At 53.7% G+C, this 21,513-nt stretch overlaps 1 protein-coding gene across 3 annotated transcripts in view; it reads right to left on the minus strand.

Moving 5' to 3' along the window:
* Nucleotides 1–21,513, minus strand: part of MATN2 (matrilin 2) — a gene marked incomplete at its 3' end in the record, with an annotated part of 81,142 nt that overhangs the window by 6,686 nt on the left and 52,943 nt on the right. For all 3 annotated transcript variants that reach the window (XM_084864549.1, XM_084864548.1, XM_084864547.1), the window contains exons 6-14: nt 19,742–19,864; nt 18,508–18,630; nt 14,531–14,653; nt 12,332–12,454; nt 12,036–12,158; nt 6,854–6,976; nt 4,744–4,866; nt 3,524–3,646; nt 921–1,334 (exon numbers count right to left, since the gene is read on the minus strand). In XM_084864549.1, coding sequence (XP_084720675.1) covers nt 921–1,334; nt 3,524–3,646; nt 4,744–4,866; nt 6,854–6,976; nt 12,036–12,158; nt 12,332–12,454; nt 14,531–14,653; nt 18,508–18,630; nt 19,742–19,864 — 1,398 coding nt within the window. The remainder of the gene's footprint in view (nt 1–920; nt 1,335–3,523; nt 3,647–4,743; nt 4,867–6,853; nt 6,977–12,035; nt 12,159–12,331; nt 12,455–14,530; nt 14,654–18,507; nt 18,631–19,741; nt 19,865–21,513) is intronic.

A 21,513-nucleotide genomic window follows, 5' to 3' on the forward strand; every position in this document is an offset into this window, starting at 1 on the left:
GTTCTACTGGGCAATGAGAGCTTAACCATCATCTCCAACAGTTGGATTTTCTCAAAAGCTAACTTTTGCAAGCACATGAGTCTTTGCTCCCCCACGGCTGTTGTGCTTTCACTGTTCACTTGCAGAATTAGCTTTGTTTTGTAAAGTGTCAGGCTGGCCAGGGTGGCTCAGGGATGGAGTGTGGACCCAGGAGACAACAGGTCACCAGTTCGATTCCTGGTCAGGGCACATGCCTGGGTTGTGGGCTTGATTCGGTGGGCGGAGTACAGGAGGCAGCTCAGTGATGAAGTTTCGCTCTCATCCATGTGTCTCTCTATCCCTCTCTCTCTAAAACCAACAAAAATATATATATATTTTTTTTCAAGTATCAGGAAAGTTCCACCAGGAATCTATTTTGACCAGTGTTTGCGGACTGCTGTGTACGTGTGGTAAATAGCACGTGGGGATTGATTCTCTCCACGGGAGGTTACACCCGGGCTGGTGAAGTGCAATAGATGATTTTTTCTACTGCAGAAGGTGTGGGGTCTGTGTCTGGGCCAGCGGTCGGCAAACCGTGGCTCCGGAGCCACCTACGGCTCTTTGGCCCCTTGAGTGTGGTGTGGCTCTTCCACAAAATACCATGTGCGATTGAGACTTCATGGCCCCTGCGCAGAAGTCGGTTTTCGGCCTGGGCGAGTCTATTTTGAAGAAGTGGCGTTAGAACACGCAAGGGGCCAAAGAGCCGCATGTGGCTCCCTGGACCACTGGTCTGGGCTAAAGGCCAGTCTGCAACCCTTCCAGATCCTTCCCCACCCGGAACTCCCTTTAAGGCCTGTGGAGGGCAGTTTGGGAGAGCCGCTGTCCACTCAGGACCTCCCTCCCGTGGCCAGCTGGGACCACCACGTGAGCTTCAGCGACCTGAACCCCTCCGTCCACATTACCGTTGGCCTTGGCCTTCCCAGCCCACTCGGCGACGTCGTCCTGAGCCCGCCCGTCGGTGAACACGATGGCCACCCGGGGCACCCGCGCGGAGAGGGGCCGGGCCCCTTCGGCCGGCGTGAAGCTCCTCTCAAACATGTGCCTCAGGGCCAGCCCCGTCATGGAGCCCTTGCCCATGTACTTCATGGTGGCCACGGCCTTCTTCATGTCCTTGGCCGAGCCGAAGCTGCTCAGGGTGAACTCGGGGCGGACCTGCGTGGAGTACTGCAGCAGCCCCACCCGGGCGGCCTTGGGGGACACCACCAGGGAGTCTATGATCCCGGTGACGAACTGCTTCACGATCTCGAAGTTGTCCTCCCCGAGGCTCTTGGATCCGTCGATCACAAAGACCAGGTCGATCGGGCCTTCGGAGCATCCTGTTAACACGAAAGGAGAGCTGAGGTGGGGAAATGGTTTTTTGTTTTCTTTGTTTTTTTAAAGGAGTCAACTCTTTTTTTTTTTTTTTTTATAATATATTTTATTGATTGTTCACAGAGAGGAAGAAAGAGGGATAGAGAGCTAGAAACCTCGATGAGAGAGAAACATCGATCAGCTGCCTCCTGCAGACCCCCTACTGGGGATATGCCCGCAACCAAGGTACATGCCCTTGACCGGAATCGAACCCGGGATCTTTCAGTCCGTAGGCCGATGCTCTATCCACTGAGCCAAACCAGTTTCGGCAGGAAATAGTTTTTAAATATGTATGCCCCTGAGAAGAAGACAATTGTGCTTCTGTGGGAGGCACAGCCACTTGGGAGAGCCAGCCACCTCTGTTCTCGAGACAACAGCAGCCACGAGGCATGGAAGAGACGCACAGCAGAGGCATACACAGGGCACCAGGCCCTAGCCGGTGTGGCTCAGTGGATAGAGCATCGGCCTGCGGACTGAAAGTTCCCGGGTCTGATTCCGGTCAAGGGCATGCTCCTTGGTTGTGGGCCCATCCCCAGTAGCGGGTGTGTAGGAGGCAGCTGGTCGATGTTTCTCTCTCATCGATGTTTCTAACTTTCTACCCCTCTCCCTTCCTCTCTGTAAAAAATCAATAAAATATATTTAAAAAAAAAAAAAAAAAAAAAAGAAGCTAGGGCACCAGGCCCCCTGCACCCTGGGCCCCGGCAGCCAGGTCTGGAGGGACTTGTGTGAAGGACGCGGAAGGGCCGGACAGCACCCAACAGCTTCTGTAACTTCACTCCAGGAGGTGACCCCCCCAGGGTGGGCATTCTGACAGACTGCGGAGAAGAAACCCTTCAAAGGCAGCTCCGCCATCACCCGCTCCAGGAGCGCCCCAGTGACCGAGCTTGTCCTAGTTCCCCCGTGTCCCCCTCACACACATGCTTATTCAACCAACGCCTGCGTATGGGCATGTGCTTCCTGCCAGGCAGGAGGCGCAGCGGGACTGCGAGGGAGACCGAGATGAGTCCCCGGCTCCCCCCACTGCGTGTCGTCGGGGTACCCCGCACGCCGTGCGAGGGCCCATCGTGTGTGTGTGTGTGTGTGTGTGTGTGTGTGTGTGTGTGGGCTTCTCGTCCAGCCTGCCAGTTCCTCCCCATGGGGGGCCATCTCTCACTCATTTCTGCGCCCCCCCCTAAACCTGGCACACAGGAGGTGTTCAACAAACGCTTGTTGGCAAAATAAAGGAGGTGGTGTCCCTTGGGTAGCACGCCCGTGAGTGCCCTACTGACCTATAAAAACTTACAAATGAATTATCGCTGTGAATTCCTCATCTACACGAAAGCTTTCCAGGCAACTCCGAGGGCTGACAGTAAAAGCTTTATGCAAATACTTAGGCAATCCGGGCGTGGAGAGATGTTTTTTTTGTTGTTGTTACTTAGGGCTGCGTAAGACATGTACACATCCAAGTAGATGACCTCATAGCGTTCCCTGTTCTATATCAAGCAGCTGTCTAACCTTTGAACGTGAAGCACAGTAAATAAACAAGGCGCACACATGCAGAAATACGTCTATGCCTGGTCTGGAGTGGCAGCGTGTGTGTGTGTGTGTGTGTGTGTGTGTGTGTGTCCTCTCTGTCACCATATATGGTAGGGTAGAGTGAGCCTCTTATAAAATATATCAACGGTAATAGACTATAAAAAACCATTCAGGTCTATGCTTTTTTCAGCTAAAATATCCTGGGAATACACCTAGAGCTGCTTCCCTCTTTTTAACAGCTGTCTAGTCTTCTACTGTACGGCTGCGCCATAATTTATCTGATCAGGCTCTTAGGGATGGACACTGACCTTGTTCCCAATTTTTCGCCGATACAAACAATACTGCACCAAATGTTCTTATATAGTCTATGAACATATATGGTCTACAGCTTTGGGAATATACACACATCGTCACAAGATAAACTCCTACCAGCTGAATTGCCTTTGCATAATTGCCAAAGGTCCACCTGGTTTCTCTGATTTTTGAACATGATTTTCCTGTCATTAAACAATGTGTTATAGATAATAAATAAATAAATAAATAAATAATAAATGCCAAAAGGCCCGTCAAGATGTTGCACCAATTCAGACGCTTCCTCCCAAGCCAAAGCCAAGCAGAAAGCCAAGTTCAGATCACTTACGCTTGCACCGCCTCCCGTCCTCAGCCAGAATAAATCCCTCCGAGCATTTGCAGATGTAGGAATCACCACGAGGAACACAAATGTGCTCGCAGCCATGGTGGGCCGACTTGCAGATATCCTTCCCTGAGGAAAACGCAGAGCCGGGCAGTCCCGTCAGTGAAGAAACACGCTGGGTCGAGCCGTCATGTCAGGAGAGATGGCGGGAGCCGTCCATTCTCCATCTCTGTTCCAACCTCCCCCCCCCCCACACCCCCTTTCCGGTCAGGGCCTGGGGCGGGGACACGCCCCACAGAAAGCTCGCACTCCCCCAAGCCTGGTGACCGGTGTCCTGAATTTATTTATTATTATGAGATTAACATTTAAATCAGTAGATTTTGAGTAAAGTAGGGTATCTTCCATATTGTGGTCGACCTCACCTAATCAGTAGAAGGCTTTAAGGGGAAGAAAAAAAAAAAGCCCTAGCTGGTTTTGCTCAGTGGATAGAGCGACGGCCTGCAGGACCCAAGGGTCCTAGGTTCGATTCCAGTCAAGGGCACTTGCCCAGGTGCCCAGGTTGCGGGCTCAGTCCCCAGTAGGGGGCGTGCAGGAGGCAGCCAATCAATGATTCTCATCATTGATATTTCTATCTCTCCCTCTCCCTTCCTCTCTGAAATCAATTAAAATTAAAATAAAAAAAAGACTAATGCCCCCTGAAAAAGAGGGAATTCTGCCAGCAGACTGCCTTTGGATTAGAACTACATCAGCTCTTCCCTGGAGCTCCAGCCTACCCTGCAGACATCAGACTTGCCAAACCCCATAGTCATCTTCCATCCATCCATCCCTCCGTCCACCCACACATACACACTACCTTCACTTCTGAGGGCCTTCAGGAAGAAAAAGCACCACAATTAACCTCTGAGCCCTATCATGCTTGCTCACAGAGATTCTAATTCACTCCCAGGACTAGCCAGGCACTGCGAGGCTCTGAGCATTCACAGAGCTCCTGTGAGGAGGACCGACAGCGGGGAGAGGACGGAAAGAAGCAAAGAGCCTGACGTCTCGGGACCTCGACCGAGAAATTCCTAACAACTAAGGGTCTGCTGTGCTCTTCACTGGCAAAGCCCTCCAGAGTGCCCACGGCAGGAGCCGGTAGCTGTGATGAACGGCAAAGGAAGGTCTAAATGACGTCATGTAACCAAGTCTCATGAGGGGCAAGTCAGCTCTCCCAGGAGGTCACTTACTTCTGCAGCGTTTCCCATCCTCAGCGAGCCGGAACCCCTCCAGGCACCTGCAGCTGTAAGACTCCCCGCTGTTCACACACATGTGCTCGCAGCCGTGGTCTACTGCTTGGCAGACGTCTTTCCCTGAGGACAGCAGAGCAACTTAAAACACTTTCATCAACGTAGAGACTCCCCAGATTCACCTCAGAGGGTCCATTCGTCTCAGCCCCGGGCTCCGGGGTTCCCTGAGCTCAGCGGTCTGTGGGGTGGAGGGTGACCTTGAGGGTGGAGTTCGGGGGCTCTGATTTAGGCTAACTCAAACGTCCTCCCTGTAGTCACCGTCCTCACTCACCCGCATCGCATTCAGTGTCTGATACAAGTACTGCAGGCCCTCAGCTGCTTTCTGCAGGTGCAGCTTCTTCTACCAGAAGTGAAACACTTCTGGTCTGACCACTTAGGAAGTTAAACCTCCACTTAGGTCGGCAGCACTGAAATCTAAGGTTGGCCTTGTCCCTGACACGTCACGTGACTCAGAAGAGTCATGTCACCCTCTGGAGCCTTCCCTTTCCTGCCTGAAAAACGGGAGTGATAATTCCGGTAACCCATCTCTGTAAACACGCCTTGCCCTTTGAAAAGTGCTCCGAGCAGTTTGAGGAAAGGGGATGGATAGGGATGGGAATCTCTTGCTCAGGGTCACACTCCCCTTGGACTACACAGAGATGGAACTCGGCCCGTCCAAGAGGCTCTGCTTTCTGAGACGTAAGAATGGCCTCCTGCAGAAACCGGTGTGGCTCAGTGGATAGAGCGTCAGCCTACGGACTGAAAGGTCCCGGGTTCGATTCCGGTCAAGGGCATGTACCCTGGTTGCGGGCACATCCCCAGTGGGGGGTTGTGCAAGAGGTAGCTGATCAATGATTCTCTCTCATTGATGTTTCTAGCTCTCTATCCCTCCCTCTTCCTCTCTGTGAAAAATCAATAAAATATATGTTAAAAAAAAAGGAAAAAAAAGAATGGACTCCTTGTACGGTGGTCTCTCTGAGGAATTTGTGCTCCCGGAAATAACAGCATTGTTAGAAATTAGAAATAATAATAATTAAAAAAAAAACAGCGCAGAGGAGTTAAGCACTTGCCCAGATAGTAAGTGGCAGAGGCAGAAGTTGATAGAATTCTGGGTTTCAGATTGTACACTTTCCCCTGGAGCCAGGCTACCAGCCCACTGCCTCTTGCCTCAGGAGTAAGTGAGCACCTTCCGTCACAGCCCTGGCCACGGCTTTTCTCATGTGAGCATTTGCTTGTGTTCTTCCTACTGGACTTTATTGTTTAGGAGAGTTTTAGAGGCACCGAAAAATTGAAAAGATAGTACAGAAAGCTCCCGTAAACCCCCATGCCCGGTTCCCCATAACATTTTCATTTAGCATAATACATGTCATAAAATCCATGGACCAATATTGATACGACGACTAATATCCACTAAAGTCCATAGTTTGTTTGCATTTTCTTAATTTTTTGTTTGTTTTATAAATATATTTTTTTTATTGATTTCAGAGAGAAAGGGAAAGGGAGAGAGAGACAGAAACATCCATGATGAGATAGAATCATTGATCGGCTGCCTCCTGCTCGCCCCCTACTGGGGATGGAGCCCACAACCCGGGCATGTACCCGGACCGGAATGGAACCTGGAACCCTTCAGTCCGCAGGCCGATGCTCTATCCACTGAGCCAAACCAGCTAGGGCTGCATTTCCCTAATTTTTACCTGCTGTCACTTTTCTGGCCCAAGATCCCACCCAGGACCCCACATGGCCTTTGGTGGTCACATGGCACTGAACTGAGAGCCACGGATGGCACAGGAATCGGGATGGTGGGCTTCCGGCAGAGGTCAGACACACCGACGGAGCCAACGCCGATAAACATTCACGTCTGGCCGAAACCGGTTTGGCTCAGTGGTAGAGCGTCGGTCTGCGGACTGAAAGGTCCCGGGTTCAATTCCGGTCAAGGGCATGTACCTTGGTTGCGGGCACATCCCCGGTAGGGGGTGTACAAGAGGCAGCTGGTTGATGTTTCTCTCTCACATTTCTAGCTCTCTATCTGTAAAAAATCAATAAAATATATTAAATAAAAACAAAAACTCACGTCTGCAGGTTTTCCCGTCTTCCCGAAGCAGGTACCCTTCCATGCACTCGCACACGAAGGAGTCTCCGCTGCTCACACAGGAGTGCTCGCAGCCATGGCCCCCCAGAGCACAAGCATCCAGTTCTGAGGACCAAGCGGGATTAGAGAAACAGAGGGAGGAAACGATCCAGACATCAGTGACTTCTTCAATCTTCAGAGGCACCTCAGACGCCTTCAACTAAAACAGTATCTAATTCCATAATGCACTTTTCAAAGCAGGAAGCACATCTACTCGTAACACACTGAGTGACCAGATTATTATGATCTCTGAACACGTAATAATCCGGCCACTCAGTGTGTGTGTGTGTGTGTGTGTGTGTGTGTGTGTGTGTGTGTGTTAGAGGCCCGGTGCATGAATTCATGCATGGGTGAGGTCCGGCCAGCCTGGGGGGCGGGGGGGTTATGGGCGGTTGGCCGGACTGCCTGCTGGTCGAACTCCTAGTCGAGGGGACAATTTGCATATTAGCCTTTTATTATATAGCATATACACTGAGTGGCCAGATTGTTATGCGTTCAGAGATCAAAATAATCCGGCCACTCAGTGTCTAGAAAGAGCACATCAATTGAACAGTATCCTCATCATCTTCACAGGGAAAACGAACAGAAGACACAAGATGACAATGTACAAAGGCGAGATACCGATGGCCTCTAAGTATCAGAAAGTAAGCTCAACTGCATTGGTTATCCTATCATGTAGATAACGTGTGTACATATCAGTATCTACCTAGATATGTAGGTATGTGTCACACTTAGCCCATTCATCCATCCGTTCGCTTGGTTAACAATATTTCACGAGTCCCTGCTGTGTGAGTCAGGCACTCTCCCGGCAGGGGAGACACCAATAAAACAGAGTCTCTGTCTCTGTGAAGCTTACTTTTGGCAGGAGGGGTGTGAAGGAAGCGGGGGGCGGGGGGAAGACGATCAATAGACAGACAAATACGTGTCACATGGGGAAACGTGCTTTGGAGGAAGAGCAGGCTGGGGCTGGAGCTGCCTACTGGGCTGGAGCCGGGGAGCGCCTGCCATTTACAGCCAGGCGAGGGGACACTGAGCAGAGCCCTGAAAAGATGACTGCATGTATGGAATCTGCGGAAGAACAGCACCCCCAAGAGAGAATCTGCAAACTGCAGAGGTAGACGCATCTTGGTGTGTTTCAGGACAGGCAAAGAGACTGGTCTGACCCAGGCCACCTGGCAGGGCAGGAATGGGGGCAGATCACCTGGGATCACAGGTGGTGGCTGCACCTAAGTGAGAAAGGTTCCCTGCAGGGGCTGGGCAGTGGGTGACATAATCTGACCTGGCCCTTACGTTCAGAGGCCCTCCCAAGTGTCCAGGTTATTCTGTGCCTCCACCATCGTGAACCAAACGCCATCATCTGTGTCTGGGGCTGTGGCATTGTTTACTGACGGGTTCTGCACATCCACGTTCACTCCCTCCAGTCCATCCTCCCACCCCCTCAGCCTGAGTCCCCTTTCCAGCCTTCACTGCTTCCTGACAGTCTTGGGATGAGACAGAATCCCTGGCAAGGTTCGCAGGAACCCTGCACCTCACCTGTCCCCCCCCCCCACCCCCTCCCGCTTAAGGACTCCAACCCAGAGGCGGGAGAGAGGGCAGCCTTGCCCAGAACCACCGCCAAAAGGAAGAGGGTGAGAGGACTTAGGTAGGAGGACACTCAGGCAGGAAGAAAGCACTGCCCTTGAACACTGGGCCCTCCTCCTCTCGGGAGCACACATGTCATCAAGCCCTCGTCATGAACGGGGTCCGCAATCCGTGACCAGACGTTTCAGGACATGGTGCAGGTCTTTGGGGGCCCCTCTGGCAGCCCTGCGTGCTGACACAGCCCGTGCTCCCCACATCTGGATTCCACATCTGGTGAGTCACGGACGCCAGTGGTGCTCGGTGGACTCGCACCTCCGCGGCGGTGACAGACAGCAATCCTGTGTCTGGGGCTCCGCGTAGGAGGTTATTAAAACCAACCGCAAACCCCCGGAGGGGGGGGGTGGGGAGCCACGGAGGGTAACCAGGGCCGAGAGACAGAACGGCACTGCTTCCCGGCTTTTCTTATCCTGAGAGCAGGAGCGGCCAAATGTTCGCTAGCTCCATAGGGGCGCTGGCTCAGGCAAACCAAGCAGCAGCCGAACGGAGCCACACTGAGTGTGTGTGTGTGTGTGGGTGTGTGTGTGGGTGTGTGTGGGTGTGTCCTCACCTAGAGACTGATGGAGTGAACAAGCCAGAGGATACTTTCCCACTGATTTTTAGAGAGAATGGGAGGGAGGGAGGGAGAGACACATCGATGTGAGAGACACATCAGTTGGTTGCCTCCCACACTGCCCATCCCCTCACCCCCGTCCCTGGGGCCCAGGGATGGAGCCTGCAACCGAGGCATGTGCCCTTGGCTGGGATTAAACCTGGGACCCTTGAGTCTGCAGGCCAATGCTCTATCCACTGAGCCAAACCAGCTAGGCTAGGGCTGAGCCGCACTTTTAGAGGGCATCTCACTCACTCAGGGCAAGAGATCCTACATTAGGTAACCTGGGTTCTAGACCCGACTCTGCCACTGACCCCTGAGGCAGAGCACGTGCTCGGATGAACGGTGTCACGGTACCATTGGTTACAAACGCACTTTACATGAGAAATTGGGCAACGTTTCTCAGCGTTGTGGCCTAACCCCGGTGTGGACCCGGGCGGGGAGGGGGCACACGATTTTAAGGAAAAGGGCAGCCTTTGTGTGGGAGGACCATGGGAATTTCTTAGAAGGCCTGCGAGCCTCTGGGAGCCCGCTCTTGGTGACCACAGTAAGAGGGCGGACCCAGGACGGGCATGAGTCATCTAAGACGATGGGGGATTAAAACAAACCAACAAAGAGCCATGCCTCTGGCCTTGGCATGCTGTCAGAGCCGATGCAATCCGACACGCCCATGCTCTCTGCACCCGGCTGCCCGCGCCCTCCCAAGCCAGCGGGAGCGGCCCAGGAGGCCGCTGGGCAGGCAGCCACAGGCACGCTCTAAGATGGGGAACCCATTTGCCGAGACTCAGAATCTGTCTCCAACCAGGGACCCGTTTCTCCCAGGCCGCACACTCAGGGCACACCCCGCTGGGCGGGCAGTCGGCTCCCCTGCCCAGGTGAGTGTACACATATAAAGCTGGATAGACCAGGTGAGTGTACAAACACAGAGCTGGGTAAACCAGGTGAGTGTACAAATACAGAGCTGGATACACCAGGTGAGTGTACACATACAGAGCTGGATACACCAGGTGAGTGTACACATACAGAGCTGGATAAACCAGGTGAGTGTACACATACAAAGCTGGATAAACCAGGTGAGTGTACACATACAGAGCTGGAATAACCAGGTGAGTGTACACATACAGAGCTGGATAAACCAGGTGAGTGTACACATACAGAGCTGGATATACCAGGTGAGTGTACACATACAGAGCTGGATAAACCAGGTGAGTGTACACATACAGAGCTGGAATAACCAGGTGAGTGTACAAATACAGAGCTGGATACACCAGGTGAGTGTACACATACAGAGCTGGATACACCAGGTGAGTGTACACATACAGAGCTGGGTAAACCAGGTGAGTGTACACATACAAAGCTGGAATAACCAGGTGAGTGTACACATACAGAGCTGGATATACCAGGTGAGTGTACACATACAGAGCTGGAAAAACCAGGTGAGTGTACACATACAGAGCTGGATACACCAGGTGAGTGTACACATACAGAGCTGGATACACCAGGTGAGTGTACACATACAAAGCTGGATACACCAGGTGAGTGTACACATACAGAGCTGGATACACCAGGTGAGTGTACACATACAGAGCTGGGTAAACCAGGTGAGTGTACACATACAGAGCTGGGTAAACCAGGTGAGTGTACAAATACAGAGCTGGATATACCAGGTGAGTGTACACATACAAAGCTGGATATAACAGGTGAGTGTACAAATACAGAGCTGGGTAAACCAGGTTGTGGCCACAAATGGCATCAGGGGTCGGGACACTGGACTCTGTCACCAGCAGGGTGGGCAAGGTGAACGCCTCCGCTTCAGATCCCGTCCCTCAAGATGACTGTTTTTCATTTTCATCTTGGAAATGGGATTGCAGGGCAAAAAACAGCATGGTTTTTAAGAGAAAGATCTGAGAGCTCTTCTTTCTTAAAATGAATGGAAGCTGACATTGGGACCAGTGCAGAGGGCCGCCTGAGAAGGCACATGGACATTCTTTAAATTGTCAGCTGAGCCCGAGGCACTGGCAGAGTGCCTTTGTCCAGGTGTCAGCAGGGGCGGGGCTAGATATGTAAATCCAGTAATGCTAGAGCCTAGTTAAGGATGCAAATGAGCTCCTTGGACCCTATAAATAAACCTGCGTGGCTTGCGGGGTCGCCTTTGCTGCCTCTCCATCAGAGAGATGGCGCCCACCTAGCGCCCAGCTTGATGAATCTATTTCTGCCTCCATGTCTCTTTCTTCTTTCTCTAATTTCTTAATCCCCAGCTCCCCCACTCAGGAAAACAGAGAGACAGCCCACCGCAGACCAGCTGCAAGGAGCATGCACCCGGGAAGCACCGCTGCCAGCCTCGGCATCGGAAGCCGGACCATCGCGGCGGCCGGCCAGAGGGACGGTTTCCCGGAGTCACCCCCTCTCCCAGAACCGGCCCTGGACCCACAGGGACCAGTGTGAACCCGCTGCTCACCACCGGAAACCTCCGGCTCCTGACTTCATGGCGGCTGCGGGTTCACGGGCAGGAGGGGCCTCCCGGGTGCAGGGACGGGGATGTGCAGTGCCCAGCAGGAAGCCAGCAGGGTCCAGGGTATTACTATCCTGGTACCACCGTCTGGGCTTGGCTACCTTTGCAGCCAGATTGCGGGGGTAAGGAAGTGAGAGCTAGACCTAGGGCCCTGCCCAGCCTCAAAGGGTCTGCCACTGTGGACATGGGCAAGGCCACTTCCTGGGGCTGGGAGAGGAAGCTGCAGGGGTGGAGGGTTGGGGAGCACCAGGCTCCCATCGCTGAGCAGCTTTCCGCACACTGACTGCCCGGGAAACCCGCCCAGGAGGGACACCTGGGCACTGCCGGTCCCACAATGCACCTCCCCTGGCATCGCCCATCCCCCGGGGCCCCGGGACACTCACTGGCACAGGTCTTCCCGTCGCTGCGGAGCGCGTGGCCCTCGGGGCACTGGCAGGCGAAGGACCGGTCCGTGTTGATGCAGGAGTATTCGCACCCGTGGTCGCTCAGCAGGCAGTAGTCCACCCCTGGGAGCCCACGGGCAGGCAGGGGGCGTCAGCGGGGCGCGGGGCTTCCTCCCGCCGCCCCCCGAGGGCTCTGATGGCCCTGAGGGAAGGGCGGAGGACAGGTGCTCCCCCCGCCGTCCCCCAGTCCTCACACCCTCACCCCCGCCGCACCCGGCCCTGGGGAGGGCACTCACGCGAGCAGGTCTTGAGGTCCTCGTTGATGAGGAAGCCCTCGGAGCACTGGCACAGGAAGGACGTGTCCGTGTTCAGGCACAGCTGCTCGCAGCCGTGCGCCTGCTCCGCGCAGTGGTCCACGCCTGCGGGCACGGGGGCACAGACGGCACAATCTTTTTTTTTTTTAAATATATTTTATTGATTTTTTTACAGAGAGGAAGGGAGAGGGATAGAGAGTTAGAAACATTGATGAGAGAGAATCATAGATCGGCTGCCTCCTGCACACCCCCCACTGGGGATGTGTCCGCAACCAAGGTACATGCCCTTGACCAGAATCGAACCAGGGACCTTTCAGTCCGCAGGCCGATCCTCTATCCACTGACCAAACCGATTTCGGCCCGTACAATCTTCTTGAGCCACAGCTTCCCCACCTTTAGACATAAACGGGGGTGAGAATGTCGATGCCTCCAGAGGCTTTGTCAGATAAAGCAAGTGAAAACCTGCAGAATGCTCCCAGCAGTGCCAGCCGGAGCGAGGCCCCTAAGGGCTTGCCGTCTCCAGGGCCTGGGGCCCCCGGATCCCTCCAGGGGAGGGGATCCATGGCTTCCTCCGGGGACTCGGAGGAAGAAATGGGCGGCCTTATACTTTCTTTTTTTTTCTTTTTTTTTCTTTTTAAATATATTTTATTGATTTTTTACAGAGAGGAAGAGAGAGGGATAGAGAGTCAGAAACATTGATGAGAGAGAATCATCGATCAGCTGCCTCTTGCACACCCCCTACTGGGGATGTGCCCGCAACGAAGGTACATGCCCTTGACTGGAATCGAACCCGGGACCCTTCAGTCCGCAGGCCAATGCTCTATCCACTGAGCCAAACCGGTTTCGGGCTGCCTTATACTTTCTTAAAGCTAACTAGATGGTCCTTCTTATTAGATCCCAGAGAGAGAAAACAGCCCAGTCTCTCCTGGCCGCTCCTCTGAGCTGGCTCTTCTGGGTCCCCCCAGGAACGCTGGGAGGGAGAGGCGGGCCACGGCCCTGGGGGTTCCAGGTGGGCTCAGCCAGGCTGCGCCCGGCCTGCCCCCGGGGACCCGCCAGGCCTTGTCGGCGGCAGACCCCACCCTCCTGGGAGAAGGCCGCATCTACCCCAGCCGTCCTCACCAGGCGTCTCCCTGTGGACCGGGGTCCTCCTGCTCCCGCTCCCGCTGCGGGGCTCAGGGGCCAAGAGGCACACGCAGGGCAGGATCAGCTTTCTGGTCCCAAAGCTCCTGGGCCTGTGAGGTCCACGGAGGGTCCCCTCTGAGGGCTGGAGGGCACAGGTTCCCGAGGACTGCCCTGGACTCCAGGCTTCCCCTCCCTGCAGCCTGAGGTCCCAACGCTGACCAGCTGCTCCGTTCTCGCTCCCAGTCCGTCTCCGTCCCCGAGGCGGCTGGCCGGGTGGAAAGCCACACAGAGGGCCCCTTCTGTGCGGGCCGGGCCACTAGGCCCCTCTCCCAGCTGGGCTTCCCACCCCACAGGGCCTCTCCCGCGGGACTCAGCTGCCCCCACCCCTGGGGGCCTGGACCATGCGGGCTGGGCCTCATCGAGAAGGCCCGAGCCGTCCAGCTGGCAAGTTTCCGTGCGTTTACATCACCACATGGAGCTCTGTTGTGCTCCTTACACAAGAAAACTGAGAGAGGGGCTTTCCCAACACCCCCATGAGGCAGCCCGAGTCGGTCCCGAGCTCTGTGCCTCGGCCGCTGGTCCCACGCGGGGGCCGGCACGCACCCCCCCGCCCCCCGGGCCCCGTGATAACAGTGAACTGTTCTCTGTAACCGTGTGTTTTCCTTGTGCCCTGGGCCACCTGCCCAGCGTTCGGGAGAGCAGTGGACTTGGCTTCAGGACGGTCTGACTTAATTGCTGCTCTTAACAGCAAACGATGACACTCACTGATATTGACTGAGTGCTTAGCACGTGTGTCCAGCAGCACTTCTCTAAGTGTTCTCTATGTACTGAGTCTTTTAATCCTCACAAGGCATTCTGGGGTGGGGGGGAGGGGGGTAGGTATAGCCCCATTTTACAGACGATGAAACTGAGGCAAGGAAGGTTACATCTGTCCGATCACCAGGCCCACGGGACACCCAGGAACTCCAGGAATTGTTGGCTGCTGGTGAGCCCAGGGGCCTGGCGTGGCCCCTCCCCGCCCGCCGGTCGGCACCCCCGCCCAGGCCCGGGCACACTCACGGCTGCAGGTCTTGCCGTCGGGGCCCAGGCGGAAGCCCGGGCGGCAGCGGCAGTAGTAGCCCTCCTCCGTGTTGACACACTCGTGCTCGCAGCCCGGCTTCCTCAGCGCGCAGTAGTTGATCCCTGGGGGAGAAAAGGCAGGTCCCGCGTCAGGCTCTGGGCTGGCCCGGGGCGGTGAGGCCAGCCCCTCGCAGGATCCGGTCCCGAAATGAGCTGCTCCGTGGGGCCCGGGGAACCCCGCTCTGCTCTCCGGAGCTCGTCTGAAGGAGAGCCTGGCGCCTGAAGTCACAAGGTGACCAGACATCCCGATTTCTAACCATTTGCCCCACGTCCGGCGGTGTTTTAAAAAAGTCCCGATTTTTGGAAAGAAATTGTTAGAAATCGGGACTGTCCCGCCAAACGCGGGACGTCTGATCGCCTTACTGACGCGGTCTCTCCAGGCCGGGTCTCCCCCTGGGGCGGCCAAAGAGCTGAACGACGGGCTGAGGCCCCCGTCCCCAGCCCAGCCCCTTACGGAAAAGCTGGGAACACCCAGTGGCCTCTTCTCCCAGCTAACCTGGTCACTAGGGCTCCAAAGCATGGAGGGGGCTGCCACCCGCCGAGCATTTGACAGTGACCTTGGGCAGCACAAAGCAGAGTAAACGAAGACTCGTAGCAGACGCAGGACGTGGCAGCGGCACCACGAAGGATCCACACGCTCACCCTCGCCCCGAGGGAGGCCAGGACAGCACCCCTATCAAGCACCTCAGAGAAGAGGCGTCTCGGATGCCACTGCCACCGCCGCCCATGTCGCAGTCTTGTCTTAGGCAAACTTCTTCTAACGCCACTTCTTCACAAAACAGACCCGCCCAGGCCGGGGTATTTTGTGGCAGAGCCACACTCAAGGGGCCAAAGAGCTGCCTGTGGTTTGTGAGCCGCAGTTTGCCGACCACGGGTCTAGGAAAGCAGTCTGTCCCAGGCCACACAGCCAGGATGCAGGACACTGCCAAGACTGGCCCTCACACCGGCCAGCTCCATCCTGATGTGGACCCCACCCCAGTCTCCAGCGACAGGGCATACCAGCTTGGTACCAGCACCTGCAACCCTGGAGCACATGGGTCACACCCACATCCGGTTTCACACACACACACACACACACACACACACACACACACCCTGGCCCCAGCTGGACAGCCAGGCCAGTCCTGGAGTCCGTGCTTTGCACGGCCGCCTTCCTAGTTTATGCCTTAAATCGCTGACAGCACTTTTCAGAAAAGGAAATTGTGCCCAGATGAGGCAGAAGAATGAGTCCCGGCCAAGGGTCTTTTCTCCGGGAGGAATCTGCTGGAACATTTCTCTCTCCTCCCCCCTCTCCCACAGTTTAATTGGATGAGATGAGATTCCTTTGAAAAATAGATTTCTTATTAAATTTGAAAATAGCCCACATCCATTAACCGCCTACTAAATAAATGTAAATGGCTGTACCCTTAGCTCAAGATTTGTAATGCTCTTGAGATCCTCAGACTCCTGCTAACCAACTCCAGATTTCAAAGCCCATTTCTCTGCTTCCCCCTTGCACGTTATGCTCCGGAGAGACAGTGAGCACTCGCTTCCTTGAGCAGCTGAATGCCGCCACGGACATGAGTCGGGGCAGTTCCCAGGGGCTGCCCTCAGGAGCTGAGGGCTGCGTCTGCAGCAAAGACACCGGAAAACGCAGCGATGCGGCAGGATGCTGGGAGAAGGGCTGAGGAGCACATCGGCTTTAGGAACAAGTTCCATCTCTCTGGGATGAAAGAGTAGGGCGCCTGGAGCTATAACTGCTGAACACACTACGTTAATGAGCGTTTGGGACTCTGGGCTGGGCCAAAGCTTGCAATCAGGCCCAGCAGTGGGCCAGTTGTTCAAACTACGCCTGGATGGTCACATCCTCTCTCCCTTTTGTTGTTGGCCTCTCTCCTCTATTTTTTATTTTTTTATTTTTATTGATTTTTAACAGAGAGAAAGGGAGAGAGATAGCTAGCTAGAAACGTCGATGAGAGAGAAACATCGACCAGCTGCCTCTTGCACACCCCCTACCGGGGATGTGCCTGCAACCAAGGTACATGCCCTTGACCGGAATCGAACCCAGGACCTTTCAGTCCGCAGACCGACGCTCTACCACTACCACTGAGCCAAACTGGCTTTGGCTCTCCTCTATTTTTTTTTTTTTTAAATATACTTTATTGATTTTTTTACTGAGCGGAAGGAAGAGTTAGAGAGTTAGAAACATCGATGAGAGAGAAACATCGGCCAGCTGCCTCTAGCACACCCCCTACCGGGGATGTGCCTGCAACCAAGGTACATGCCCTTGACCGGAATCGAACCCAGGACCTTTCAGTCTGCAGACCGACGCTCTATCCACTGAGCCAGACCGGTTTTGGCGGCCTCCTCCTCTATCGGTAATGATGCGTGCGCTGCCTTGGGCCCTACTCTTATCCCTCGAGCCTCTCCAGGCCGATGCAGAGGGCATGGCGGGGAGGAGGGTCTCGGATGACTGGTATGAGAGGCAGAGCTCCACGGACCCCAGGCCTGACTTGTTCCCTCTCGCCTCTGTTAATAGCAGCGAAGAAGGTCGCAGGAGCAGAACGAGTGCCTGAGCGGAACCAGACCTAAGAGCTTTTGGTCCACAAATGTGAGTCCACCTGCAAGAGATTTTCCCTGGGCGTAGTCACCATGGACACATTTATCCTAAAAAAAAAAAAAAAAGGTGTGACTGGCAGAGAGGAGTGGCCAGGCCAGAACGCCTGGCCCTCTGCCATGCTGTGTGCATGTGTGGTCTAATGGAAACCATTCCGCCTGCCTGCTTTTACGTTCTGTGTGTTCTCAGCTAAAACTCCCATCCGAGGCTTGCGTGTTTCCAGGGCTTGCATCCTGGCAAGGCGATGGGAATTATCTTCCGTAAGAGGGGCTCCGTTTCAGCCGAAACCAGTTTGGCCCCGTGGGTAGAGCGTCGGCCTGCGGACTGAAAGGTCCCAGGTTCAATTCCGGTCAAGGGCATGTACCTTGGTTGCAGACACATCCCCCGTGGGGGGTGTGCAAAAGGCAGCTGATCAATGATTCTCTCTCATCGATGTTTCTAACTCTCTATCCCTCTGTATCCTCTCTGTAAAAAAAAAAAAAAAAAAAAAAAAAAAAAAAAAATCAATAAAATATATTAAAAAATAAAAATCTCTGTCCCTGTGGAATTTCCAGTCTAGGGGTCCCTCAGGAACAGCCTCGTCTGATTTAAAGAGATCCCCTTTGAAGTGCCAGCTCACAGGCCTTTGAGTCACTCAGCACATCCTTAGTTCCTCCTGCTGGCGCCATGTGCCCCCGAATGGGACGGCTGCCCGGACTCGTATGTTTTTCCTTCCTTCATCCCCAAGGGGCTAGAGCTGCAATTCCCCCCTCTCAGCAGCTACCAGGACTGGGAGAAACCAGCTCCTGTGACCTCCTGTCTCGGGGTCCCATCGTTTCTTTCTCAAAGTCCCACATACATGCTGTGGGGGCAAGGAGGAGGGAGGGTGCGCCCCCACTTCGGGCAGGAGAGAGCTTCCACTTGGGCTCGACGCTGCTAAGTGAACCCAATGGCAGACCCATCTGTTCAACCTCTAAAAGCCATCCCAGCACAGCATCACGAGGCAACGGTAAAATAAAGGGCAGGACAGTATCGGGAGACATCAAGGCTGCGTGTGTCTTGCCTGAGATCTGCCAGGAAAAGGAAACGTGTGGAGCAGGGGTCCTCAAACTTTTTAAAGTGGGGGCCAGATCACGGTCCCTCAGAGAGCTGGAGGGCCGGACTATATGAACTACTAATTCCTACTGTAACACCTCGGCTGCGCTCACTGCCCAAAAAACCTGGCGGGCCGGATCAGACTCCTCTGCGGGCCGCATGTGGCCCGCGGGCCGTAGTTTGAAGACCCCTGGTGTGGAGCTTTGGGCGGAACGAGCCCCTTGCCAACACCCAGGCACACACTCACTTCTGCAGGTCTTCTGATCCGGGTTCAGGGAAAAGCCTTTCAGGCAGCGGCAGGCATAGGAGTCATCCGTGTTCACACACTCGTGCTGGCATCCATGGTTCGGAGAGGCACAGTAGTCTATCTCTGGAAAGAAGGAAAAAATCTTATTATTAATAAGTTAAAAAAATAAGCCAGTAAACCTAGGATAGGAAAACCAAGGGATTTTTCAGTCTTCACTTCACAATTTCCATGTGTAGGGATATGGGCCTCAAGAAGAGAATGTTCTTTTCTCTTTTTTCTTTCTTTTTTTTTTTTACAGAGAAAAAGGGAGAGGGATAGAGAGTCAGAAACATTGATGAGAGAGAAACTGAGTATGTGCCCAAAACCAAGGTACAAGCATGCCATTGACTGGAATCAAACCCAGGACCCTTGAGTCTGCAGGCTGACGCTCTATCCACTGAGCCAATTCCAAAAGAATTTTCTTGACGTGTCCCAGTGGTTAGAGCGCTGACCTGGGCACTGAAGGGTCATGGGTTCGATTCCCGGCTAAGGGCACATACTTGGGTTGAAAGTTGATCTCAGGGTCTGGTTGAGGTGCTTGCAGGAGGCAACCAATCGATGTGTCTCTCTCACATTGATATTTCTCTCTCTCCCCTCTCCCTCTCTTCCAGGATCCATCAAGATGTCTCTAGCTCTCTATCCCTCTCCCTTCCTCTCTGTAATAAAATCAATAAAATATTTTTTTAATTAAAAACAAAAACAAAAACAAAAAAAAACACTGCCGGGCACAGCCAGGCTGAGTCAGACTGGTCTGACTGTCCCCAGAGGCTGGTCTCTGGATGGACACCTTCATTAATTGCCTTGGAGTAGGGGTGTCGAACTCAATCAGAGAAGGAGCCAAAATCTAAAATCCAGCCTAAATCGCGGGCTGAATGGTTTACTGAACAGTCATAAACTGACAATGTCATAAACTGACAGCGGAGTGCAGTGATGACAGCGCGGTGCGGGCCACATTGCAAGGCCTGGCGGGCTGGATTTGGCCCTCGGGCCTTGTGTTTGACATATGTGCCTTGGAGGGTGACCCTGAGAGAGCGTGGCCACCGATTTAGGACGAGCTCGGGAAGGCCTGGCAGAGGAGGAATGGGATGGATGGTCCTCCTCAGCACAGAATCCCACGCTTCTCTACGTTTGGGAGGTCTCCATGGATACGGGGCCCAGCCCGACACGTCTTTTTTGGCTGTTGCCTGTAACTTACTCGTGCACGTTTTTTTGTCTGGATTGAGAGAAAATCCTTTAGGGCAGCGGCAGGCGTAGGAGCCCTCGGCATTCACACACTCGTGCTCGCACCCGTGGTTTTCTGAGGCGCAGTAGTCCACGGCTGTAAGGACGAAAACACAGAGAGTTTACGTGGAAGCACCAATGGGGGGAAGGGGACGGTGGCATGGAGGCAGACTTGCAAGAAACAGAAATAGGGGTTGATACTATTGCCCCCAAAAGGGTCTGAGTAAATAAATACGAGCCCAAGGCCTCCCTCCCGCAGATATAAAACACCAGAAGCCTGGCTCAGGTCACTTACACCGAAGATACACTAAAGAACACAGAAAGCATTGTATCTAAACGGTAAAGAAACGCAAACCAAGACAATCACAAGGCACGCTTGCATCCATTAAGCTGCAAAACTAAGGCTAAGCTAATGGTGGCATGTGGGCCCGTGTGGCTCGGTTGGTTGAGCATCATCCAGGGCACCAAAAGGTCACCGGTTCGATGCATGACCTGGCAGAAAAGAATCCGATGGCTCAAGGTCTTATCACACTACTCAGAATGGCATGCAATTTTTAAAATATATGTTTTTTATTGGTTTTAGAGAGAGAGAGAGGAAAGGAGAGGGAGAGACGGGATTCAGGCATTGCTGGGTCCTGAGACTTGGCCTGGAAAAACCCCAAGGTGTCAAGTCCCCCCTGACCTGCAGGCCGCTCCCTGGGGCAGCAGATGAGACCATCAGCTCAGCATTAAACGTGGAGGAGCCAACTGCCAGGCCTGCGAACCTAAAAGCCTTGTAAGGCCAAGAGAGTTCCAGTCCACTCAACCCTGACATCCTTGGATGGTGTTGGGGTTCTTGGCCTAACTCCCTCGGTTGCAAAATTGAAGAGAGAGGCCCCGTTTAGGGGTGAGAGGAAAGGAGGTGACTGACGTGTATAACCCAGCGATGCCTCTGCTATTGCGAGTCCTCGTCTACGTCAACAACATCCTCTCTCGGTCATTGTGTCTGAAATTTCTCCTCTCTCCTCTCTCTCCTTTACGAACAGAAAGAGGACAGCCGTTTTCCTATCACAGCGGGTACAGCCTAAGACTCCCAGTGGATGCCTGAAACCACAGAGAGTACTGACCCCCACATTCACTGTTCTCTCCTGGACACACATACCGGTGATAGCCTTTAATTTATAAATCGGGCACAGTAGGAAACAAACAACAATAACTAAATAGAATAATTATGGTATTATAGTAGTATTATACAATAACTAATATTTATAGCATCTTCTTTCGTCCTTAACTCCGTCCCTCTCCATTCCTCCAATCACTACTCATTCTCTGGCTCTTGTCCCCTCGCACCTGATCATGGCCATAGACTCCCATGGTCTTCCCATCCCTCACACCTTCCTCCTGGAGCCCATACTGCAGTTCACCACAAGGTTAAGTTTCCTAAGAGGAGGCTTTGCCATTGTCACTCCCCAATGCAAGTCCTTGAGTAGCTCCTTTTCAGAGGGGAAGGCCATACTCTTTCAGTGATTTTCAAAGCTCTGAACAGTCTGGTTCTCCTCGTATCTTACACATAAGCTCCTACCTCACACCTGCAGGAATTCCCTGCTTCAACAGATCTGGTCTCCTCAACCGTGTAAGTCAAGCTTAGGATCCTTAACTAGCACAAGCATATAATTTATTGTCAATCTGGAACCCATCTGAAAGTGAGAGGGCGTGCAACTGAGAACTGAGCCAACAGGCATACACTGGGATCGTCCTGGGATAGCT

This window comes from Pipistrellus hanaki (genome assembly GCF_964339955.1).
Source record: "Pipistrellus hanaki genome assembly, chromosome: 17".
Lineage (NCBI taxonomy): Eukaryota > Metazoa > Chordata > Mammalia > Chiroptera > Vespertilionidae > Pipistrellus > Pipistrellus hanaki.